The following is a 26,498-nucleotide window of genomic DNA, read 5'->3' as shown; positions in this document are numbered from 1 at the left end:
CTTTAATTCTTTGGTGGGTCTTACAGTCTTTAAGCATTTCTAAATTCAGTTAAGAGTCAAATAGTTCCTTTATAGGTGGAAAATTTCTGTTTAGCGAATTGTATCACACAAACTAGCAACATAGAGACACACACTTATGTCTTCACACAAAGATCAGATGATCGATTACAAATTTTTCAAGCAATATTTTAAAAAATGTTTTCCCTTCTCAAATAAGTGGTAAAAGAAAAAAAGTCAAGGCAAGAACAAAGGCTTGCTACACTAAACAGGAATTCTTTCATTTTCCTCTCTATATGGGAAAGACAGTCGTACATCAGGGGTCTCATGGCTCAGTTTGTCTCCAAGAAAAAGTCTGCAATCTAGATGAACTGTTCTGGAGGGGGCTTTATCAGGTTCTCCGTATACAATCAGTAGCTCTCAAACTCCTGAACCTGACCTTGAGAGAAGATTTCAACTATTCTCACAACAAAATATGAGGCCATCATCACTCAGAGTGCAATCATTTAAACCTGCTGAAACACAAACAGGCACTGACTCCCTTGGACCCACTGTGCCTTCTCATCCAAAAAATGCAGTGATGAAATCTGCAGTGAAAGCAAATACTGATGTTTCCAGCAGAACCAGTGCTAACACTCTCTTGCTTCAACCAAACCAGCATGGATTAATAACAATAGACATGAGTCTACTACAGCTCCGCAACCACAAACCCAGAAACTTAATGTGCCATCCTTTCCCAAAGTGCACCAGAGCACCAAAATATCTCTTGCGCAGTAAAACAGCATTACCAAAGAGCGAAGTTTGACCGACAGTAATGCTGGTGTGGAAAACATCATCTGCACTAAACCCCCCCAACTCCTTAATATTCAGAAACCAAAATCCGTAAAAGAACATGTGGAACCCAAAATAAACTGCAAAGAGATAGCACTGACCCCTCTGTTCCTAAGAAGAGGCTTCCTGGTGTGCTTGTTCTGGGAAGCCCTCCTTCAAAGCCTGACAGACCCCTGGGTGTTGACATTCATTGATTTAGAAGGTATAGAAAATCTTTAAATGATGGTGAGAAACAGTTTTCAATACAATGTGACTTCAGCAAATCATCATTCCCCCATTGTTATTGCTTTTTCAAATACTATAATGTTAAAAAGTGTAAACTGTAGCAGAATGTTCTGTAACAGAGAGTTAAATAAAAATGGCTTTTTAGTGTGACAGGTTCAGGAAAGGGGATACTACATCCTGTTTCTCCTTCAACTAAGTGTCCATTCTGCAGAGCTGCTGTGTTATAAACCTGGAGATTTGCTGTTGACATAATGAGATATGCAGGTATACACCGTACACAGTGGTTTCAGACCCCCTTCACTTTTTGCACAATTTATTATGTTGGATATTTTATTTTAAATTGATAAAATTGACATTCTTGCCCATACATCTACACTCAGCAACTCATAATGACAAACTGAAAACATTTCTTTAGAAAATTTTTGCAAATTTATTAAAAATCTAAAAAATTAAATCTAATTACAAAAGCATTTGGACCCTTAATTCAGTACTTTGTAGAAGCCCCTTTGGCAGCAATTGCAGCTTCAAGTCCTCTTGGGTAAGCCTCTGCACACCTGGATTTGGTCAATTTACCTCATTTTTCCTGGCAGATCCTTTCATGCTCCATCAGATTGGATGGGAATCCTCTGGGAACTGCCACCATCAGGTCTCTCCACAGATGTTCTACTGGGTTTAAGTCTGGGCTTTGGCTGGACCACTCAAGGACAGTCAAAGACTTGTCCTGAAGCCACTACAGTGTTGTCTTGGTTGTATGCCTCAGGTTATGGTCGTGCTGGAAGGAGAACCTAGTCTCAGGGCGCGTGCACTCTGGATTATGTTTTCTTCAAGGACCTCTCTGTATTTTGCTGCATTCATCCTTCCCTCAGTTCTGACCAGTCTCCCCATCCCTGCTGCTGAGAAGCATCCCCACAGACACATATTGTCTGTGCAAGTGCAAGTGTCACTTATAATTATTTCCCATCCACTCCCACTGCTTGACAAAATGTAGATTGTTATGTATGGGTGACTCCTAGAGGTTAACTGGATTATTGCAGCTATCGTAAACTATTGCCATGTTGGTTTTACAGTTGAAGCCTTGAAAATCCTTGAACATCTGTGTAAACTAATTTGATCCAATGGGATACATCTCTACTAATACAACCTTATGTCCTGTAACATACACTTTTTGTTGAGGCTGAGAGTCAAACAAGTGTTAAGTTAACTCTAAGACAACAATTTTTGCAATTGTTTATGATATCCTGTCCATTAACTTAATTTAAAACTTTTAAATATACAGTGTTCTGGCCTGTTTTAACCATTCCAAACTAAATCTTCATAAGTTTTTTTTTTCTTCTCCTATTAGTTTCTCTTCTGCCACAACCTACCACAGATGGAGGTAAATATAGTATGTCAGCTATCTGAACATTTTTACCTAATATTTTTTTGCTCTTACATACCGTTAAAACCCCTGTGGAGGTCAAGGTGATATTAGTCCTGCTCTGCCTTTTGATAGCTAATAATGTTGATGAAATAAATACATATTGAGACTTTTGTGACTCTTTCCAGGGATTTATTTACTTTAGTTTTTTACTGTAGCTTACTACAAATAAAATTTTTTTATCAAACTGCTGCACCATGTAATGTCTGTGTCTGTACGACAGTATTTTAAGTTCTGATTATTATTTACATAGGCTTGATATTTATGGTGACATCAATTAGGGTGTGTTCTGGTGACTTAAAATACTACCATCAGCAGTGGTGTAAATGTACTCAAGTGCTGTAATTAAATACAATTTTTAGGGAGGGAGATGTTTTACTTGTTATTCCACTACATTTTATTTCAAAGCTGTATTTAGTAGTAACTCTGCAGGTTATTGCTTTACATAAAAAACATGATAATTTTATAAAACAGGATTCATTGTTAAATATTAAGCCATACAACTGTAATTAGCTCTACCATGACTAGCTGCAATATTTAAATATTGCTTACACATTTAGGCATCAGGAAAAATAAAACAATAATATACATAACAATATAACATTATGAAAGAGGACATTGTGCATAATAGGGACTTTTACTTTTGATGTTTTACTTACATTGACAAGTAATTCCGTACTTTTACTTATGCAAAATTTTGAATGCAGGAATTTAACTTGTAATGGTGCATATTTTACATTGTGGTATTTCTACTTTTACTCATGTAAAAGGATCTGAGTACGTCTTCCACCACTGCAGGACAGATATTCATTAGGATTCAAAGAAATTCAAAGAAAAAAACCTACTATGAATAATAAAAAAGTTTTTTTTTCTACAGACTGTAACTATGAAATCGACTAATCTACAATAATGACGGTGACGATTTGAAGAGTACGGTGCATTTGATGGATCCAAAAGCATGGTCAGTAAAAGATCCATTCATACATGTACTACATGATTTATTATTAATACGTGATTTTGGTGAATATAATGTTTCAACCTTTAATAGAAACTTTCACTGCATGTTATTAAATGTGGCAGTGCTGAGCTACCAGTTACCAGTGTAATAGGGACTTGTCTTGCTTGCTTACCTTCGGTGGGTGTGTTGGCTGGTAGATTATTTGGATGGAGAAAAATGCAAAATCATCGCTATATATTTAAGCAACTTGTCTGTATATTAAACTGATCACTTCCTTGTGTATGGTTTATTCATTGTTGATGCATAGGTTTACTGTTAAATTTAATATTACTTTTTTTGGTTCAACAATAAACTAATTATTGGATGTGGTGAAGTTTATATTAACCTCTCTTTTAAATATTAATGTTATATCTGTGATGAGAACCAAAACTATTCAATGCTGAGCTGTTAAACAGCGCTCTCTTTAACGACCATAATGCAGTCGCCAGGTCAGATGTATGTTTTATCTGTAATATAGTTAGGGGGGATTAAGGAGGATACAGCTGATCTTAGGTCTGTGGCAGGCCTGCTGCAGTTATGTCGCCAACCCCATCAGTCGTCTGTTTTCTCGCGAGAAGCCGCGAAGTTTCCGGTGTTGTGTATGTTCCTGGAAACATGGCGGCCAGCTTCCGCGGCCGTCCTATCCGGAGTCTTCGGATGCGAGGTAAGCCTGAAAAACTCGATTCAGCGGTATCTCTAATAGCAGGATATTGCAAAAATACATTTTCTCAGCCATGTGATGACCTTTGCGTGATCCCTCACCATGTGCGCGATGTGTGTTTCTGACAGGTCGGAATGACAGCGGGGAGGAGAACGTACCGCTGGATCTGACCAGAGGTAAGCAGAGGCTTCATCACATCACCCTGAAAGCGATTATTGTTCAAAATGGATGAGGGGTATTTCTGCAAACATTAGCCCTGTGAAGTGAAAATCCAGTTAGTCGGTGCACTTGTCCTTTCAGTGCTGTTGTTATGCTGCCACTTTCCCCTTTCTGTTTCGTCTTATAGCATTGCCAGCGATATCATAATAACAGGCGGCAGCTAGCTAACTAACTAGCAGAGTTAGCCATAGCTAGCTGCCAAAGCTAACCAGCCATGACGACGGTCTGTTGTTTTGGTTAGTGTGAGTGGGTAAGATAGCCTGTTATTTAGCCTACCAGCCATAAGTGCTGTAGTCATGCATTGGCCATTGCTGGCTGGAGGAGAAATTGGGTTTCACGTCTGTTAGCTGAGTAGCAATTAGACAACACAGAGTGCGCAGGGTGGTTTTTCTAGTGGCATTCTGATACACAGCTGCACAGGCTGGTCAGATCTACTCCTCCAGCAGCAACACTGCATACTAGTTCTCTCTCCGTGTCTTAGGGACCCAGACTGGTTGTATTAAAACCGTGCGAACCAGGGTTGTTTTGCACCTGAAATGTCAGATGAATTCAGCACAAGAAGCCGACAGTATGTTAGTCCTATTGATATGGGCGATGGCGTGGTGGGGTGGGGGCTCTTAATCTGTCAACTGTTTTATCGTGAATTTCCAAAATATACTATGCGTAGGAAACTAAACTTTCAGGTTGATATTGGTCAACCGTAAAGTTTAGTTTTTAGGTCAGGGTAAGTGGCCCATAACATTATGGTTGTGTGTCTCATGAGTTTTGTGCAACCCCAAAACTGAAGACTAAACCTTATGTGCCCAAAACTTCCAAAATCATCAAGCTCAAAACTCCTATGCAAAGTCCTTGTGCAATGTTTTTCTCATATGCACATTTTTACATTGGACATAAGCTTAAACCAACCCAAAGCAAGATACTATTGCATATGCGTATCACTGCCCTGTCAGTTCATGGACCTCAGGCTATATCTGATACACTTATACAACATTATATCTTACCCTAAGATTGGCTGAAAATGATTATCACTGTGTGTTTAATTTCATCAAATCTAATATCACAGAGTAAAATAACATTTGTACATTTTGTACTAATTTAGATAGAATAAATTCAGTGTTACAAAAACAAATTTCAGTTGTCCAATATTTTGAAGCTCTTGTCTTTTCATGTGTTTAAGTTAATGATAGTTAATTTTTGTACTGAGGAGAAATATTGTATGCAGTTTGTTAAGCTGGTGTATTCATAAGTTCTGTGGCATTTATCTTTTTGTTGAAATGCAGTGTCTTGAACTTGTTTACTCTGTATTTACATAATAGCTGAAAGGAACTGAAAATGGAAAACACTTCCCCGCTCAAGTCTTGCTTTTACTGTCTAGACCTTGTTTTGACTGTACACACAATTTTAGTTTGACCAGCTAAACCAACTTCCTTCCTGCAACATATAAAATACAGTTCATCGATTGTTATTGTGGCAATATCACTTAATGCTTGTCTTAGTTACATTGTATTTCATTTTCATTCTCCTGCAGAACCATCAGAAAACTTCCGTGAAATCCTTCAAAATGTGGCAAGACCGCATGGAGTCAGTAACATGCGAAAACTGGGTCACCTGAACAATTTCATAAAGGTAACGCTGTCAAGTTATGATGCTTTTAGCCCAGGGTTTTATTTGTTACTTGAGGCAGTGTTGACAATACTGAGAATTGGTGAAAGTAATAAAGCTGCAGGGTTGTTCTCTCCTAAAAACCAACATGAAAATCCTGTTAAAGCTGCGGATACAAACATACAGCTTTTAAGAAGCTTGACTCACGGTTTAAGGATTGTCTGTAAAGACTCACTAGCTGTGCTCCCACTCCTCTGTCGTGTCATCACTGACCTCTCCTTGATCCTCTCCTCTCGGGTGTTCGTGCCAGCAGGCCTAGCTGTGCCTGTCATTGTGATGCTGACAGTGAATGTAACAGGAGCTCTAGGGATGGGAAAACACTCTGACCTAATGTGGATCAAGAGCAGCGCTCTGACTTTGAAACCTGAGATTTTTTATGTCTGCTTATTGTTCTTATGAACCTGAGAAACTCTCAGTTCTAAAATCTCCATTTTTCCCAACTTTATTCTATGTTCTATTCTAGTTTTGCACTGTAATGTTGATGGTAAAAGTGAAGATTTTCTAGTACATAATGTATGATGTGCTTCCAAATTTCTCATATGTCAGTGAGACCAACTAAATTGTGTTCAGCAAAACTGACACACAAAACAAGTGATCATGGATTTCAGCAGTCACCAGAGAAGAGATTTAAAATGCTTAGACCAAACTGAATAACTGGGCTTTGTCCGTCCCACTTGTCTTGTCAGTAGATGCTGGCTGTGATGCACAAATGTATTGTTTGCAAAGGCACAAAGAAGGAAGAATTTGAGATTTAATTGTTTTACTATTCTTTTAGTGTTGCGCTGCTATAGAGAACCTTTTGAAAACACTTTAAAAGCAAGTTTAGACGGAAGTTGTTTTCACAGTGTTTTTAGATTTGAGTGGTTTTCTTACTATGGACATGGCTAGTGTCAGCCCTGTGCTGAACTAGTGACCTCTCCAGGGTGTTTTTCTGCCTTTCACCCAACACATAGTGGAATAGTCTTGAGCCTTCCTGTTATTTTGAACAGGAATAATGGGGTGTAGAAAGTGACTTGCAACACTGAGAGCTAAGTATGAGGGGAAAAGTTTCTTGTGCTCTGAACACATTGCTTTTGCTCACCATCACATGGTCATGGTCACACCACACAAATGTCAAAGCCAGATACAGAACTGTCCATTTCACCAACCCTGTGCACTAGACATTTAGTTGTTTGCTGATTTCTGCTGAGTGACGTGCTGCCTTAAACAATTTCTGACTGTCTCTCATGGACATATTTTGACCAGTTGTTGGCGGCCGTGTAGCCAGTGTGTGTTGGCCTTCAGAAAGTAGCTGTGCAGCTGGCAGTATAGTAGGCTGAAGGTTGAGTGTGGGCCTGAGTTGTGCATCTGTAATCCGTACACCTAACTGTCTTGTTTACAACTGACAGGCGGGTAATAGCCATGACTTGTGTGTGTGTCCGTGTGTATACGTCTGTTAGAGCACCATGCCTCTGATTCCATATAAGGGTTCCAGGACAGGGAGGGTGACCTAATCCCCTCGGAGAGTGTCACATGCCCCTCTCCCCAACTCCTCTCTCCCCTCCTCCTGCCTGCTTGGGCTCTGACATCACAGCTGGTTTAAAACTCACCATGCCTCTGTTCACCCATCCCATCCTGCTCCATCACTCCTCCTGCTCTTCTCTTTGGTTTATGATGAAGGAGAGAGGAGATTTATGTCTAGCTTCAAGAAACAATTCACACATAAATTACGAGTTTAATTTACTCATCTGATTCCCTGTTGATGCTGCCTCAGGATAGACAGAGGTAGACTGAACTACTGTGTTGGAGTAGCTCTGCTTTGTTGGTAGTGCTTGGGTGCCTCAGGGTGCCCATAAGAAAGGTGGCAGATCCAAAATGGCAGCATCCTTCACCCAAGGAGTTCATTGCTTTGTGCATATTATGTGTTTTCTAGACTGTGCTGTTGTTAGCCTTGGCTAAAATTTGAATCTTGTATACATCAGCTGTGTGTGGCCCCCTGTTAATGATGTATGACCTGTGGTGAAGGAACTGCTAAAATTGGATATATATGCTGAAAACAGGGTCCTTTGCCGGGCCTGGTAGGGTGCACAAATAGAGGAACAAATTGTCAGGCTGTGGAAAGAAGAATACAATAGAATTAGTCACCCTATTGCTTAATTTCTTTTCTTGCCCACTATATTCATATATCCAACCCCTACAAGTGGATGGTCTCATAAACAACAAATTGTGGAGGTGACAAAAGCCAGCACCGTGTACTGGACCTGTGAATGTGTTGCCCCAATGCTTTTGTAATTATAACCTCCATCTACCACCAGTGAAAGTTTAACATTATCCATTCACAATTCATCTACTCCAAATGAATCAGTCTGTAAAGGACAACTCAAACACTAAAACACACCTGCATCGCTGCAGGAAAGTGTTGTGCTGTTTGGTTCCTCTTTGACTCAAATATTGTTAAACAGTGGGTGTCTCAGGTGAAAGATGATGCCATTTTGGTGACACTGAACTCCCTTCTTTTATCCTTAAACTCATGTTAATGCAGGGCTTTTATGAATCAAATCTTTTTTTTTTTTTTTGTTCTATTTCTGTTTTACAGCTGCTATGCAGCATTAGCCACCGTGAGGAAAACTTTGGATTTACACATGAAGAAATCATCATTTGGTAAGTGTTGTCAGCAGCCATAAGTTACTGATTGTACACTGTGTACTTTTTATTGATGTGCTCTTTTTCCAATTCATTGGCCTGTTATTTATGCAGCCAAGTGAAACTGTTGATTAGTAAGGCCCAGTTGACAATCAGTTGGGATATTTTGCATTTGGAACATTAATTTGATGAGTTTTTCATTTAAAAAACTTCAGAAATCATTATGCTTATGAAAGAATTCAGAAAGTAACAATAGTTTGTAAAGTCTTAGTAAATCTTTTGCCATGCTCCTTTTACAAACTTGGACTTATCTAAGTGTTTGCTTTTTAACCCTTAGTCTACGACTAGCTCTATTGAATGAGGCCAAGGAAGTGCGTGCTGCAGGGTTGCGGGCGCTCCGCTACCTCATTAGAGACACCAGCGTGCTGCAGAAGGTCCTCAGATTACAAGTGGACTATTTAATAGCCAGGTGAGATCCCACTTTGACCAGTCAGATGGAAAAGTGCCATCTGGCTGACTTTCCTTGTTGTGGGTTAAAGCATATTCCTTTTTACAGGAAGTCCCTTCATTTGTCCAGACATTTGCTAGGTCCTTTGAAGTGTTATGCTTCAGTCATACTTAGTTTTCTTTTGTTGACATGTTTATCTTTCTCCTTTTAACTGGCTGTGGTAAAAAGAAAAGGACATGACTAATAATGCCTCTGTGTTGTTTCAGATGCATTGACATCCAGCAGAGCAATGAGGGGGAGAGGACTCAGGCTCTGAGATTAGTGCGAAAGGTAAAATAATATGCAAATTTTTTACTTCCATTCCTTCACGGCCATTCATTTTTGTAGAGTCAGTGTCATGTCACGAGGGGGAATTTGCCCTCTGCCCTCACAGCTCAGCCCTAGCGCCAGCACAGTGCCACCAGAAAGATCATTGGGTTAGCTGCAGTGTCAGTGTGTGGACACTTTGCACGAGTCTGCAGGCAAGGTTATTTATAGCTCTTTCTGTAGTTTACTGTAAACCTTCTTCACACATACACACGCGCACTTGCACACACAGAGTCAAGCTCTGGTTTCAGGAAAGGACTATTGGCCATGCAGGCAGTAACATAACCCCTGTGTTCATAACATATAGCCTGGTGTCCTTTGATAAAATATATTTCTGTATCACTTCATATATTGTAAATTCTGAGATATGTGACCCTCAGAATACATTCAGGTTCTGTTTTTGCATTTCTAAAATTAATCTTCATTTTTTTTAGAGTCCTAGAAAAAAGTGCCCATAAAAAACCTTGTAGTTATTTTTTGCCTGTTGTTTGTCCAAACTTGTTTGATGACTCATGTTTCTCTCTTCTCCCTCTCCCTGTAGATTATCACTGTCAATGCAATGCTATTTCCCACCTCTATCGCAAACTCTCTCATTGCTGTGGGCACTGATGGCCTACAGGAGAGAGACCGCATGGTCCGTGCGGCCATTGCCATCGTATGTGAGCTAGGTGAGTGCCTGGCCTTTGTTCGGAGCCCTCAGGAAGTTGCTGTGTTCATAGACAGAAGAACCTTGTCAAATACATAATTTGTGAGAAAGAAGTATAAAAATCATCTAATGTTTCTTTGTTGCCGACTCGTTGCATGTGCAGCCCTGAAGAACCCAGAGGTGGTGGCCAAAAGAGGAGGCCTCAGCACCATCCTGAAGAGTGTGATTGACTGTCAACTGAGTCGCATCAATGAAGCACTGATCACCACCGTTCTCCATCTACTCAACCACCCGCGTACCCGTCAGTACGTGCGTATTGACGTCGAGCTGGAGGTACACATAGATATGAATTCAGAGAAAGCTGCTGTATACAAACGAGCCAGTGTGCTGGGATTCATTCCAGTAAGGATTAACAGCCGTAGGTTGCCCGTCTCTTTCCCATGGAGCTTACAGTAATCAGTTACAACACTTCTCCAAAGCCTCATTGTCTAATAACAGACACCCGGGACAGAGGCATCTCATCATGGCTGTCATTATATCCACATGGATGTCATATGAGATCTATAGCAGGTTAATTATTACTGCACGATGTTTGGTGGGAATATTTGAGGATGCGTTCCCTTAATTACACGTAATAAGTCTGTTGTATTTTGTACTCATCCATCTTTTGTGTGTGCGTGCCTTCTGTCCTCCAGCAAATCCTCGCCCCTTTCACAGATTTTCACTACCGTCACAACGCAGACACGGCTGAAGGGCAACTCAAGTGAGTGTGTGTGGGGGGGGGGGTATGAAGAGTGTTACTGTTACAGTAGAGACACAAAGATAGTGTTCTGACATTTCCCTCTGTTTACTGTTTGCTGTGTTCCTATATTGGTAACACCATGCGTTGAGAAAGTTGAGGGTTTGTATAGTGTTTTTGTGATATGACCCTTGTTATCAGGGCTGTTTGACTCCAGAATGACTTGCCTGAGGATGTGAAGCAGGCTATGTCACGACAATCCTTGAAGTCACTCTGAAAGATGTGCTTTTATATAAAAAAGATCTTTTATTGATTCTCTTTGACTTCTTTTGATGTTTTGCCTTTGTGGTGTAGTTTGAACCTTTTTGAAATGCTTCTCAATGCTCTGTGCAAAGAGACACCATAACGATGTTGTGAGTATGGAACACGGTGCCCTGTTATTAATGTGTGTCTGTGTGTGTGTTTTCATGTTTTCAGGGAAGACAGAGAGGCCCGTTTTGTCGAGCAGAATGGCCATAGTGGCAGCCTTTCGCTCCTGGTCTGGTAAGGGCTTAGATTTAGTGATAATTGTATGTGAATAGGTTGTTTTCATATAAAATGTGTTTCGTTTTGAGGATATCATGAGTTAAATGTGCCCCTTTGTCTCTTTTTGTTACTCAGGGATTATCAACCTATGCAAGGCTGGAAATTCTGGAATCCAGTCTTTAATTGGCTTACTTTGCATACCAAATATGGAAGTTAGGGTGAGTATTGAAACAGCTGCATACCAGATATATAAAAAAAAAATGTCTGAGTTAATCAGGAAGTTTGTGGATTTAAAAGCGGTTTCTAGCTTTTGTTTGCTACCCTAGGAACCAAGACCTTACTGATGCGTAAATCTCTTGCCTGTGAACTTTTTGTCTCATTATCTTTCATCTTACTGCAGCTGTAGTTAGATGGAGAACCAAGCAGGCTTTCACTTGTGTCTAGCACAGAGCGAGATATATTTGTCATGGCACAAGAGTGATCAAATCAGATCAACACATCAAGTGCTTGCAGATATTATTGTTCTCTTTAGTGTGGATTCACAGTGAAACTAGGGCTCCCTTAAGCCTTTAGAGCATTGTGTTACAGTAACATTAGGGTATTGGAAGTGCTCTTTCTTTCCACCACTGCTTAATGTACTTTGTGCCATGTCCAACGTGTATGTATCTGATCGCTTCAATGTAATTTGGCCTGCAGAAAGGCTTGTTGGAGGTGTTATATGAGATATTCAGGCTCCCTGTGCCCATTGTAACCCAAGACTTCACAGAAGCTCTTCTAAGTGTTGGTGAGTGAAACATCTTTTGTATGATCAGCATTCATTTTTATACTTCATCCTGGTATCTTGGTACCTAGAAATTTGGGTGTTTTTACATTCAGTACTTAATATGTAATTGCAGTTTGGCTATGTGGTCTTGAATGGTCATGACAAAAAGCATACTCCAAAGTTTTTATTAACTATAATGCTTTGGTACTTTTATAACCCAAATAAGTATATGTTTTACTCACACACAGTATAAGCTAATCTTTGCTCTTTCTTCCTTCAGACCCTGCCAGGTTCCAGGACACCTGGAGACTCTCTGATGGGTTTGTTGCTGCTGAGGCCAAAGTCATCCTACCCCATCGGGCCCGCTCAAGGTGAGAGAGTAGAAATGGAATAGGTTGAAAAAACTGCTGTCAGTTCAGTGTTTTCATGAGCCATTAAATGATTTTTTTTTTTTTCATTAGGCCTGATCTGATGGACAACTACCTGGGATTTGTCCTGTCTGCCTTCATCACCAGTGGGCTGTTGGAGGTGAGTTGATACAGTGTTTTTTTTAATTTTTATTTATTTATTTAGATCTTTGCATTTAAGAGCTGATTCATATTGCAGTTGGCACTCACTACTAATTAATGTTTTTCAGGCGACCCACACATCGTTGTTTTTCTGATTTTACTGTGTTACAATTTTACACCACACGTTTAAATTACATTTCTGCAACACCACCTTCATGGTGTGAATGTTGCTTTGAAGCCATAACCTTCTTTCTTTTCTTCGTTTTCTCTTTGTAGGGTCTTGTTGAAGTTGTGACCAGTAGCGATGACCAGCTCGCTGTCAGAGCTACCATCCTGTTGGGAGAACTACTGCACATGGTAATATAAAAAAATGGGAAAGTATCTATGACACACGGCATATTTGGAAAACTAGGGGGAAAAAAAATTATTTTTGCCACTGAAATCTAGCACACTGAAAAAGCCCCAAATGCTTGGGCTTATGTGTCACTGCAAAAAATAAACAAATGAAGATTTTTTGAATTTTGAAAAGCTACCAGCCACAACTGAGTTACTGTGATTCTAACACGTTATGCATCTTTGCTTTTTTCTCCACCCGCTTCTCTCATGTTTAGGCAAACACCATCCTTCCTCATTCCCACAGTCACCACCTGCACTGCCTTCCAACCCTCATCAACATGGCAGCCTCCTTTGACATCCCCCAGGAGAAACGACTGTGAGTACACGCTGTCACACACACATATTTATTTCCCAGAACTTCAAAGTTTCTGTTTACTTTCTTCTCTTTCTCTTTTTCTCTGATCAGTAGTGCTCTTTTACCAGTGAACACAATACACTTCCAGAAATCAATTATAAATATAACATATTATCAATGTGTGTTAAAATTTTGGGAAAAAAAAAAATTAGGGGGGGGTGGCATCACAGATGTTTATTGTTGTGTATGTTCCAGTCGGGCAAGTGCAGCAGTCAACAATCTGAAACGTTTCCATGAGAAGAAGAAGAAAGGTTTGAAACCACACAGTCTTTACCTGGACCACATCATCCGCAAGTCTGTGTCTTCACCTAACCGCAGAGAGTCACACTCACGCGTCCACAGGGACATCTATGTCATTAAGGTACATATGAACGTCCTTTCTCAGATTCTAGATTTTAAGTTTAGCTACACTCTGTGCCACAACAACCTATCAAGGTGGTTTAAAGAAATATTTTTGGGATATTTGCTTATTAGCCATCTTACCCACACTGGATATCCATTTCATCTCTGTGTGTTCAGTACAGAACCTGAGGTGTATTTAGATTAGCTTAGCACAAACACTGAAAAAGGGGAAACGGATACAGTAGCTTCCATCAAATATGAAAAAAATGCCTTGTTTCGCCTCCATAATGGTTTTATTTACATGTTAAATTTTTTCATCCAAGAATGACCTGGATGTTGCGGTTGTGAAGTATCAAAGCAGGCCGTATGCAGCCAGCTGTTAGTCAGAAAATGGCTTCAATTGTATACTAAATGCTGTTTAAACCACCACTACGTCTCATTTTTGTTTTCAATATGTTAAATATGCAAGATACATGTGTGAATGACGTAGCTTTAAAATTATTAGAAAGCAACTCTGACAGAACTAGGCTAACTGTCGCTCTTTGCTTTAAGCAAGGCAGATGAAATGAATAAATAAAATGAATACAGTTTTTGCAGCGCAAAGAATTAGTGAATAGTAATTAGCACTTTCTAACTTTGCACAGTGAAAACAACAAATCAACAAACTCCTATTTATCATATTGTAAAATCAATGATTTCTGTCTCTCAGGACACAGAAGAAGCACTGATGATGAACCTGAGAGACAGTCACATTCTCAACCACAAGCAGAACCTGGAGTGGAATTGGTTGCTTATTGCCACCATCCTTAAGGTCAGGCTGTTCTCATGTAGCACCACAGTTTCCATTGTGAACTTCTTTTTCCTGTCTAATGTTTAAATGTTGTTTTCCTCTCCCAGTGGCCAAATGTAAACCTCAGGAACAACAAAGATGAACAGATGCACAAGTAAGACCTCTTAATATCATCGAAAACCCACCGCAATATTTTAAATTTTTGACTTGCTTTTCCGACATCTTGTTTTAAATGCTTCTTTGTTTTCTGTGTGATGCAGGTTTGTGCGGAGGCTGCTGTACTTTTATAAGCCCAGTAGTAAATTGTACGCAGGGCTGGCGCTGGATCACGTTAAGGCCAGACAACTCACTGTGGTTGGTTGTCAGTTTGTTGAGTTCCTCATGGACTCGGATGAGGTTAGAGAAGTGTGAACGAACACACAGACACGCACATTCCTTTTTTACCTTTTGTCATTTTCTAAATTGCCTCTCCTGTTGACTCTCTCTCTTTTTTTTCTCCCTTGTCACCAGGATGGCCAGGGTTACCTGGAGGACCTGGTGAGGGACATGGTGTCGTGGCTCTCCTCATCCTCAGGACTGAAGCCCGAACGCTGTCTGCAGAGTAACGGCCTGCTCACCACACTCAGCCAACACTACTTCCTATTCCTGGGGACACTCTCTGCACACCCACAGGGAGTCAAACTGCTGGAGAAATGTGGTCTGTTTCAGTGGTGAGTAGCCTTTCGAAGCTTTCCCAGGCCCATAGAGTGTAAGAATCTCAGACGTGTTTGTTCCTTAGATGAAATATCAAAAGATACATTTCATCTAGGTCCCAATAACAACCCAGTGTAATGTTTGTACTTTTTTTCTGTATTTGCAGCCTGCTGAATCTGTGCTCTGTGAAGAACCAGGATGCAGTGCTGAAACTTGCTGTATCCACACTGGACTACAGCAGAGACGGCCTGGCCAGAGTGATCCTCTCCAAGATCCTCACTGCTGCTACTGATGTAAGGCAACCACAAGAACATTAGACACACGAACATAAAAATACATCTCAAACATGCAATTTCCTCGTACTCATCTGTGTCCCAAAAAGTATATTTAGTTGTAGCTAAAAATGCAGAATATACTGAAAACTAGTGTCTCTCTACAAGGACTACAATAACCATGCCGCCTCTTCCTCCCACAACGCTTCTTGTCTCACTGAGCAGACGTGCAGGCTGTATGCCACCAAACACCTCCGTGTGCTGCTGCGTGCGGGCGTGGAGTTCTTCAGTAGCTGGGGCATGGAGTTGCTGGTCACGCAGCTTCACGACCACAGCAAGGCTGTGTCCATGGAGGCGCTGGACATACTGGACGAGGCCTGCGAGGACAAGGTGACATGCATCGCTTAGAGTACAGTCAGCACAGTAGAAGTGATCATCGGCAGACCAACAGAAGGCTGTGGGTCTTCTGCCTAGCTCATATGCGAGGGTGTGAGAAACTGACTGAATGTAAAGCAGGGGATTGCAATGGAAAGTACACGAATGCTCAGCTTTATTTGTCAGTTAAGTAAGCACATGGAAATACAGCCTTTGCTCCAAGAACAGTATAAAAAATCTGATTTTACTTGTTTAAGTTTATAGGATATCTAAAGCCGCAGAGAAAAAAGTGATGGATTTACTTGGATATGAGCTGTGTCTATTTACGTTGGCGTTGTGTCCATTCTTCCTGCTGTCTGACCTGTTATGTCGCGCTGCTTCACAGGCCAACCTTCATGCGCTAATCCAGCTGAAACCAGCTCTGTCCCACCTGGGAGACAAAGGCCTCCTGCTGCTCCTCAGGTGAGTGTTTACCAAATCCGCACTGCTTACCAGACATGGCTCAAAGTATTCGATATGTTGTAGTCCAGCGGCATTTCGCATCCCCTCTTAAATACACTGTACATCTTGTTTCTGCTGTTTAGGTTCCTGTCCATTCCTAAAGGTTTCTCCTACCTCAATGAGAGGGGTTATGTCAGCAAACAGCTGGATAAATGGCAGAAGGTATTATCAGCATATTGGCAGGCAGCGAAATAAACAATGATTTGCAATAAAAAATTTGTAATAATTTTTAAATTAATTTGGCTACTAGTTTATAATAAGACCACAAATGAACAGCAGTTTTAGTTTTACTCTGTGACCTAAATCTCTTATGTATATGCAGGAATACAATCTTAAGTATGTGGACCTGATAGAGGAACAGCTCAATGAAGCACTAACAACCTACCGCAAACCTGTTGATGGAGACAACTATGTCAGACGCAGCAACCAAAGGTGAGAAGCTTGACTTACAGACTGTATGGATTGTTGCTCAGCAGTATATGACAAGCCACATGATGTGCTGCAAATTGTGTTTTTTGTTCGTTTTTTCCCCTAATTGCTCTGGTTGTGTCTCCAGGTTACAAAGACCAAATGTCTATCTCCCTGTTCACTTGTATGGTCAGCTGGTTCATGATAAGACAGGCTGTCATCTCTTGGAGTCTCAGGTAAAGCCTTTTTCTTGGTTTAACTGCACACTGCTCTCTTTCTTCCTTTTAACTTCCTACATTTGTTTCTCTGGGGAGCAGTGGGTTGTCCAGGTTTAGCCCAGATTTAGTTTTTATTCCTAACATCTGTCTTTCTCTTTCTCTTCCAGAGTGTGGTTCCTGACCTCAGCTACACAGTTCGCTCCCCGATGCTGGACACCTGGGAGGGCATTAAACAGCTGAAGGCTGCTCTCTGGGCACTGGTCAGTAACACTTGCTATCAATTTATGCCACTTCAGTTACCCTGTCACTAATAATAATAATAATATTATTATTATTATTATTATTATTATTATTATTATTATTATTATTAAGAAGAAGAAGTTAAAAGGAGATGGCACTGGTGATGTGTGTTGTTTTCCATGCAGGGCAACATTGGCTCTTCAAACTGGGGTCTGAATCTCCTGCAGGAGGAGAATGTCATCCCTGACATCCTTGCATTGGCTCAGCACTGTGAGGTGCTGTCAGTACGAGGGTAAGCCTGTCATTTGTAGTTCTCACCAGTTTTCCCCAAAAATTGCCCTGATTTTATTTTTTAAAGAAGTACACATCATCCGTTTAAACTGATGTTCACAATTATTCACATTATTTTCACAATTCTAGAAATTTTTTTTGTCTTCTCCTGCAAGAACACAATATTGACACATAAACAGGATTTTCTGGTGACGAGGACAGCTCAAAATATAATTGTTCTAAGAAACAGCTAAGAGAAAAATGCAATAAAAAGCTGCTTATGATGCTGCAGATTGGCAAGCCCTCAGTGTCACTAAAAATATCTCAATTTTCACCTGAATTTCTGCATTTTTTTTTTTTTAATTTTTAAATTACAATTTCCTATAGATATTTTTCTTATAATTTCTAGTATTAGGTCAGAAGTATTAGGAGTATTTTAAGCATTTTCAACAGATTTAACACCAGCTTTGCTATCCCAACAGTGATGTGGTAAATACTGTGCTCATCCAGTATTAAGGATTCAGTTTAGGTGCCCAAACTTCTGTGAAATAAAGATTTTGACTTCAGCTGCCCCTTCAAATTTTAAAGAAGCAGCATGTTTGTCTTTTATTCAGGTACATTTAATTAGCTGAATTATAAATGCAGTCCATTTAATTATGTTGACCTCAAAGATCTCTCCAACAAAAGAAATTAATGGGAAATATTTCTCAAAGACTATAATGGCTCAACAGAATAGAGTCATATGTTTACTAAAGGTCCTCTCCCATCCACAGGACATGTGTTTATGTGCTGGGTGTGATCTCCAAGACCAGGCAAGGTTGTGAGGTGCTGAAGCAGTACGGTTGGGATGCAGTCAGACACAGTCGCAGGACGTTGTGGCCTGTCACTCCAGACGAGGTTGACACACAGCTGACCTCTGAACTTTCCTCGGTGCCGAGCACACTCAGTCTGAACTCTGAATCCACCAGCTCGCGCCACAACAGCGAGAGCGAGTCTCAGCCAAGTACGTAGGACTTGATTTTGTCTGTGCGTTATTGCCACATTTGTAGACAATTGAAAAAACTCCACCAGTTTTGTTTATGATGTTCCACCATCATAGTAATCAGGTATTTTTGACGGCAGTTACGATAGACATTAGCTCTGTTTTGCTTCTTTTGTGTTCTTAATTCATTCTTTGTGCTTTCAGACATGTACATCCTGGACGATGACAAGTGTGATGTTCTGGACCAGTCAGACGAGCCCTCTTTCTATCTACACCCCAAACCAGTCAAGGACCGCAGCCCCTTCACCATCCTGGCCTCCACACGCTTCGTTCGCAACCGCTTCCTCAACTCCTTGTCCCTTCCCAGCAAGAAGCTGCGCTCCACCAGTGACCCCAAGACCCCGTCAGGCTCTCACACCCCAACTGAACTCAAGACGGGGAGTATTAGGCGGAACAGGACAGTAACAGAACCCTCAGTCTATAGCCCAAACCAGGGGGACGTCTTCACCCCCATTTATAATGGCAGAGGAATGCCGAAGAGTCCAACAGTGAGCCTGGAGACGTCCTTTGTCGGGACCAGGGGGGGCTCTGAGGAGCAGCTTGTGGATGGAAGGCTGGTTAGAGGAGGAGGCTCAGGCCTCGGATTAAGTGGTCTAGGAGGGCATGGGGCTGTGGAGCACCCCAGCCGAGAGAGGGAGCAGAGCAGCCGAGAGCGTCTGGCAGGAGGAGATGTCGGCTCCTCTTCTAGTGGAGGCAACGTAGGAGGGGGTGGAGGAGGCGGCGGAGGTACTCAGTTTAAAAGCCGCAGTCAGAGCTTTAACACGGACACCACAACCAGCGGCATCAGCTCAATGAGCTCCAGTCCCTCCAGGGAGACCGTTGGGAACCCCGAGCATCCCGAACCTGAACCAGACTCTTCTGACTGTGTGAGCCTCAACACAGTGGTGTCTGCCAAGACTGTCAAAACGCTCTCCTCCTTCACCCCCCAGGCTCAGACCAACCACATGTCAACGTCTAAGTCCTCCACTGTCTCTCTGGTACCCCCTGGCTCCTCGCACACTCTCCCTCGCCGAGCTCAGTCTCTCAAGTCTCCTTCAGTAACCACCATCAAGAGCCTGGCTGACTGCAGCTTCATGTACACCAGCCCAAGAGACGCGCTGGGCTATGCTACATTGAAGAGGCTGCAGCAGCAGAGGATACACCCGTCTTTGTCTCACAGTGAAGCGCTGGCTTCGCCTGCCAAAGACGTGCTGTTCACCGACACCATCACTATGAAGACTGGCAGCCTGGATTCCAGATTAACACCTCGCAGGTAAATCAACCATTGCTACAGGGACCGTATGACAGAAAGCTTACATTGCTGCAACTGAATGTATGTTTTTTTTCCTTTGACTACATGAATTTGTTTATTACTCTTTTCGAATGAAATGTTTGTCGTTGCATGATTAGAAGGATAAATGTAGTGTAGAGAGAACTCAAAACATGCCTCCTCAATTTTGTGCTACTGTAGCTTAAGCAGCTATTTGCCAGTTTTGTTTTCTATCTAACGTTTCTATGACAGCTGTTGGGTGTGTTTTTTGTGCACCTTCTGCTATGTCTGTCAGGATGTCAGATAGGAGGGGTACCTGTCCAGAACCCAGCGTCTTAAGTCCATACCGCAGGCTGTCCAGAACACTCGTACCGTGGTGGGTGGACCGACCCAGTGTCCTCCGTAGTAGAGACATAGCTTCTAGAACCAATCCAGACAAATATGTCCTTGCTCCTTTTACCTTAGTAGCAACTATAACTCTATGCCAACAGTTTTTTTGTCATTGCTTTGACTCCTGTAGCCCTGTAGTGTGAGTAAGCCCCATGTAGACTGGTCAGTTGCTGGTTGTTCCCGCCTCTTGGAGCTGTAACCCTTCTTAGAGGTATAAGCAGCACACATGTGTAGATAACTGCCACAATATAGACGTGGCTCTACTGTCAGTTCCAGTATAAAATGGATTTTCATTGTTAAGTCACTGCTCAACAACTTAGCTCAACTCACTGCATTTGAACCAGTGATTGTAAGTTTCCTGTGCTCATGTATGTTTTTTTTAAAAAAAAAAAGGTGGGTGGAGAAATTTACCTAGGACCAAAAGATGAGGAAACATGTCAGCGAGTTTGAGGAATGTTTGAGAATATGCTCTAGCTGTGACACAAAAGTACAAAGTGTCAAAGTCCAAGCACACAGGTTATTAATTCTCACTGTATATTAAACTCTGACTTCACATTCACTGTGAAGTATTTTACTCAGGTCATTTTACTCAATTTCAGGTCATAGGTCATCCGTCCTGCATGGCACTTAAATCACAATCTATAGAAATTATGAGGGAAAATTTAGTCTGTGAATTACTTTCTTGATTAATGTCTTAATGGTTTGGTCTATTAAATGAAAGAAAATAGCGACAAATGTGTATCAACGTATTCTAAATAGTTAGTTTTGTGTGACCTTTTTGTCTAAATAGTTTTGATTAATTAATTGCTTAGCCTACAAAATGTCAGAAAACAGGAAAGGAAGTATGTCGCAAGTTTGTAGAGGCCAAGATGAACTTTTTAAATTTGTTGTTTTGTCAAAAGCCCAAAGATAGTCAGTGATATAAAACTGCAGATCCTCACATTTTAGAAGCTTGAACCAGCGAATGTTGAGCATCTTTGCTAGTAAAAAAATTAATTAAGTGATTAATCAATAATCAAAATATTTGATAGACTCCTTTTTTTCTCAAGGACACAAATTATTTTTGACCCTTTATAAGAACTTTGTATGAACTACTTTTTCAGTGTGAAGCTATAGACAACTGGTCATTGGGTGCTTTAGTGTTTTTTAAAGCTATACTAATAGGTATTTGGCATTGCCTGAAGGCAGCCCTATCGCACTTTGGATCGACGTGTGGTCTCTGCTGTGAGTTTACCTGTGGCTGCTGCCCTGTAGCTGCTTGCTACAGTATCTCGGGCTTTAGAACCTTTTGTGATCCCCAACGTCCTTCTCACTCTCTCCTCACTAAGTCTCTGTCTCTTTGCTTTTATCCAAAATTTTTTCACTTACTCCCCATGTTCCTTCTCTGTCCCAGTCTTTCCCCCCAGATCCTCTCACGCACCTCTCCTCTTGCCCTCCCTAGGTTTCTGAAAGCTCTGAGCTTTGCCTCCCTGGATAAAGAGGAACTACTCAGTCCCATCAACCAAAGCACCCTGCACCGCTGCTCCTCAGTGCGCTCTATGGTCTCTAGCGCCACCTTTGGGTGCAATGATGACTACATTGGCCTAGCACTGCCCATGGACATCAATGACATGTTCCACATCAGAGACTCAGCCTACTTTCAGCAGAGGATCAGCCCGCCGTCCGAAGAGCGAAAACGCTTTCTCTTTGGCGATGGAGATGGTAAATGCAACTTTGTTTCTGATTAAATGACAAATATGTGAGATTTTGAATTAGATTGGTTGTTGTGTGCTTGTGCTTACTATGGTTCTTTCCTCTGAAGGTGACCGCCCTGCTGTCCCAATACTGAAGCAACAGTTCAGTATCTCTGAGCTGATTGTGTGCCGAGGTGACACCCAGAACCACACTGTGGGTTCAGAGGAGACGGGACTGCAGGATCACACTGAAGAAAACTGCCTTTACTGTGTAGGAGCTATTGTCCTCGGATACCCCACACAGCCACAGATCAACAGCACTCACCCTCGGACGGGTGAGTCCACACACACACACACACACACACACACACACACACACACACACACACACACACACACACACACACACACACACACACACACACACTCATTCACTCATTCACAAGGACATGCTTTAAACTCAGTGCAGAATATAACAAATGCTCTTTTTTTTTTTTCTGAAAGACTATGTGGACTTCCCGTCATGGGGGGGCCAGAGCGGCCATCGTCTGGAGGTGATGCCTCAGTCCAAATTCTCTGGGGTGTCAGGCTGCAGCGACGCTGCTGTGTCACAAGGCTCTATCTGTAGCACCCCCACACCTGGTGACATTGTCATCGGTAAGGATAACCACAACATGCAGGATATCATGTTAAATACAAAAAAAATTGTTTAGTAAATTATTGTTTCCTTCCCTTATCTTCTCAATAAAACTTTTCTTTCACTTTTCCACAACAAAATATGAGTTTGTTTAATATTTTCACCATATTAAATTCAGTTTCACTGTCACTACTATAAGGCTAAAATGTGTAAATGAAATATGAATTTGAAAGACTAAGACTTCAGTCTGAGATCTGTCTTCAGCGTAGTTGGTCCCTCACAATCCCTTTTTTAGTATTTAATTTATTTATTGCACCTTTATTTAACCAGGAAAGCCTCTATTAGATTAAAAATCCCTTTTTTTGCTGGACTGCAACAGTGAGTCCAGCCTTCTAAACACAGATATCCGTGACTGACTGACTGACTGACTGCTGACATTACACCATTGGTCATTCCTCTTATAAAATGAATATGCGCAAAGAGTTTGAAATATATCATCGGGGGTGTTTACCGGCAGTGTTGACAACTTAGCATCTGTGTCGCTACATTTACAGACTTTTACACCCTTTTAGTGACTATTCTTCACGAGAGCACCTAGCAACAAATGTAGCGGCTTTTTGGACAAACCTTATCTACTTTCCATAGAGGAGAGTCGCCAGTGTTCCCCTGTGAGCACGAGGTTGGGCTTTCCCTCCTCAGGCACTCCTGTTTATGCATCTCATTCAATTGATCACACGGCAGTTGACACAGATGTGCATGACAACAGTAAACAGAAATAGAATAACATGTAAATGAGAACAGCTTTATTGGGAGTTCGGCTGCATTGAATTACTGAGCACAGAGAGTAGGAGAGAAGCAAACAGAAAGGTTGGTCCAGCCACATACTAGGTTTTGACCTATTAAATGGCAAATGGACTAGAGCTTTTCTAGTCTTATTGACCTCTCAAAGCGCTTTACGCTGCATGCCACATTCATCCAATTGCACAGTGCTTTTCTATACATACACATACTTGCACCTGCATTTTGGGGTTCAGTATCTTGCCCCAGCACATTTTGACATGCAGACTGGAGGAGCTGGGGATCGAATCACTTCCTGAGCCACAGCCACCCCCTAATCTTGTTTAAGGGTGTCCTTGCCAAGATAGACAATAAGAAACAACGACACAAGACGGATAACCCGAAATATGCCACAACATCAGAATTTAACAATTTTCATGGCTTAAAAAAAATCCTTCCTCAATATTTGATCGCAGTATAAAAGTAGTATCATTTGTAGCTACAGTTTGGTTCTGTGCTTGACAGTGCACTAAACAAATCTTAATCTAGAAAAAGGAACAGAGAAAGGGCTGAAGCACAAAGCGGCCCAACACACCATGACTTTACTCGATATATTTTAAGCCCACCTGAAATATTTGACAAAATTTATCATTGGAATTATAATTAATTATATCGTTGGAATTATATCATTTACAGAGTTAAAAATCAGTGAGGCCCACTTGACAAGAACAAACCATTATGAGGAAAAAAGAAAATGAAGACGGAATAAGGAAAATATTTATTAAGCAGTGGTACTGCTTTATCACAGATTTATTGTATCTATTGTGGTGAATATTGAATATTTAATCCTATGTGTCCTTCAGCCGGAAAGGCAATATCAGAAGATGGCCCCGCCTCTCGAGTTTTGCTGAGGAAGGAGGTGCTCCGCCTCATCATCAACCTCAGCTCCTCTGTAGGAACCAAAGGCCATGAAACAGGACTACTGACGTAATGCTCTTTTTCTCTTTCTTATTATATATACAGTTTTTTTAGATGCATGAACAGTAGCAGAACAATAGAAGCTGCTTTTTAAAGGCCTGTTAAATTTCCCCACTCTCTTTAGGATAAAGGAGAAGTTTCCGTATGCGTTCGATGACATCTGCCTGTACTCCGAGGTTTCTCACCTCTTAGCCCACTGTATGTTTCGCTTGACCTCAAGACGTTTCATACAGGAACTCTTCCAGGATGTGCAATTCATGCCAGTAAGACATTATACCACCACCTCCCCTACGTTTTCTAGAAGTCTTTTTTAGATGTATTCAATCACTTTTTCTCTTTTTCAGATGTATGAGGAAGCAGAGGCAATCCTGACAAAGCTACCAAAACCTGTCGAAGAGGATGTTGACCCTCCTACAGAATCCTGATCCTCCTCCCCCTTTTGTGTTCCTGCACAGTCCCGGTCCTGCCACCCTACAAACATGGAACGAATGCAAGACTGAGAGAAATTAAGTTATGGCTCTAAGGATGGGGAAACATTCAGCATGTTTATGTTGCTCAAACAGAGTACCATAGCCAAGGAGGAGGAGGAGGTGGTCATCAGTCACCTTTTCTTCTAGCAAATACGAGCTGGAAACAAAGAACGTCAGTATCTGTAAACAAAGTTTAACCCAGCACGCCTAATGCTGTCTCAGACTTTCTTTTTTTTTTTAAACAGGAAAAAGGGGGAGCAGTTTAACCAAATACTGTTTTCAGATGGGTTGGCAATCTTGAGCAACACTCAATAATACATCAATATAATGCTTAAGGACAAGCTGGATCGTAAAGACAAAGACTCACGCTGTGTTTAAAAGAAAAAAAGAAAAAATTCTATCAACATTTTATCTCTTTCCAGAGGTGGTGTTTTTCTGTAATGAAATGAATAAGGCATGTTGTTGTGTCTACCCAGTGATTCCTCGCCAGACCCTGCGTTCTTTTCTCCTAACGAAACAAAACACTACAGAGGGGTCCTGCTGTTTTTAAAATGTATCTGGAGCCTTCCTGGTTCATATCCCACCCCAACCTATGATCTGTTCTAGCCAGATATGTGCTTTTGCTTCTCTTGCCTCACCACTTCCTACAACCTGTAGCCTCTTGTCAGCACAGACAGCCAGTTACTTTTCTATTTCTTGTATCTCAGACAATCAAACATCACTAGTATTGTATTTTCTAAAGCACTATATATGCCACCCTTACACAGTACATGAGGAGAATAGCATGTAATTTGATGCTAGTTTATACCATCCTTTACTTCCTTAGGACCTTTAATATTTTTCTTCAGCCATTGCATTAATAGTAAGCTTCTCAATAGGCGGGTTGATCTTTGGAAAAATGCTCGGTTGTACAAGTTATCTGTAGAATGATTCATTACAGATTTAGTACCAAACTCTGCTGACAGACGTTTCCAAAACCTGGATTAAGCCCTGTAGCTACCCGACTCTATGCCTTCTTACCTCTGTGCTTCACCTCCACTGCATGTGCAACAAGCATGGCAAAGTTGTAACGTCACCTTAACGCGTTTCTTGCTTGTAAAACTTTAAAAATAGGTTGCCATTACATGCTGCCATTACATTGTAGGAATATAATTACCCCTGAATCTGTCTCCACAATGCAATATCACTGTCTGTCATTGGCTGAGATGGGGGGGGGGGTTGCGATGACTAAAGGATTTGTAAAAGGTTACCAGGGAAACAGGGTCTCTGTTTCCATTGGCTTGTTTTTGCTATAATGCTGCTACAAAAATGGACTCATAGAGAGATGATTCATAGATCAGCTGAGTGATGTCAGATCCGATCTATTTATTATATGTCTGTACCATAGAGTGAGCTCAACCAGAGAAGAAAAAAAGTTATTTATATTTTTTCCTCAAGACTGTATTATAATTTAAAAAGATTTTTTTTTTTTTTTTTTTTTTTTTTTTTTTTTTTGCCTGAATCGTGGTTTCCCTTGTATAATGTGTACAGTATGTTTTTGGGGGCATTGATGACCTAAAGAAACATACAATCCTATCAAAGGGATGCATTGTTAATAAAACAAAATTTGAAATACCCAAGATATTTGACATATCTTTCCATTTTCTGTCATTTTTCATTTGTAACTTTTTTCTTAATTTACTCATTTGTTGGGGATGTCATAATGTCCTGTTGTCTGAAACTGCAGAAATATTTTTCTTTGAAGAAACTCACATTTAGATTGTGTCAAGATGTTTAAATGTTTTTAGGATGGAGG

At 41.0% G+C, this 26,498-nt stretch overlaps 1 protein-coding gene across 1 annotated transcript; it reads left to right on the top strand.

The window, feature by feature from the left end:
- Positions 1-4,020: 4,020 nt before the first annotated feature.
- On the top strand, positions 4,021-26,152 carry LOC120805380 (rapamycin-insensitive companion of mTOR-like). Its single transcript, XM_040155574.1, is given in 38 exon segments — positions 4,021-4,131; positions 4,257-4,304; positions 5,876-5,973; positions 8,585-8,649; positions 8,969-9,100; positions 9,346-9,409; positions 9,987-10,113; positions 10,255-10,424; positions 10,787-10,854; positions 11,308-11,328; positions 11,330-11,373; positions 11,491-11,573; positions 12,052-12,139; positions 12,399-12,489; positions 12,580-12,646; positions 12,904-12,984; positions 13,239-13,339; positions 13,574-13,739; positions 14,430-14,531; positions 14,618-14,664; positions 14,771-14,906; positions 15,021-15,220; positions 15,370-15,496; positions 15,701-15,865; positions 16,236-16,312; positions 16,435-16,513; positions 16,674-16,783; positions 16,908-16,995; positions 17,145-17,237; positions 17,403-17,509; positions 18,261-18,490; positions 18,674-19,781; positions 21,610-21,869; positions 21,970-22,176; positions 22,346-22,498; positions 24,119-24,242; positions 24,358-24,496; positions 24,578-26,152. Coding segments are annotated over 38 exon segments (5,196 nt in total). The 5' UTR covers positions 4,021-4,082; the 3' UTR covers positions 24,659-26,152.
- The last annotated feature ends 346 nt before the right edge of the window (positions 26,153-26,498 follow it).

The sequence above is a fragment of the Xiphias gladius genome, chromosome 19, assembly GCF_016859285.1.
Source record: "Xiphias gladius isolate SHS-SW01 ecotype Sanya breed wild chromosome 19, ASM1685928v1, whole genome shotgun sequence".
Classification (NCBI taxonomy): domain Eukaryota; kingdom Metazoa; phylum Chordata; class Actinopteri; order Istiophoriformes; family Xiphiidae; genus Xiphias; species Xiphias gladius.
The sequence above is the reverse complement of the archived record's forward strand: the minus strand, read 5'-3'. Positions and strand labels throughout refer to the sequence as shown.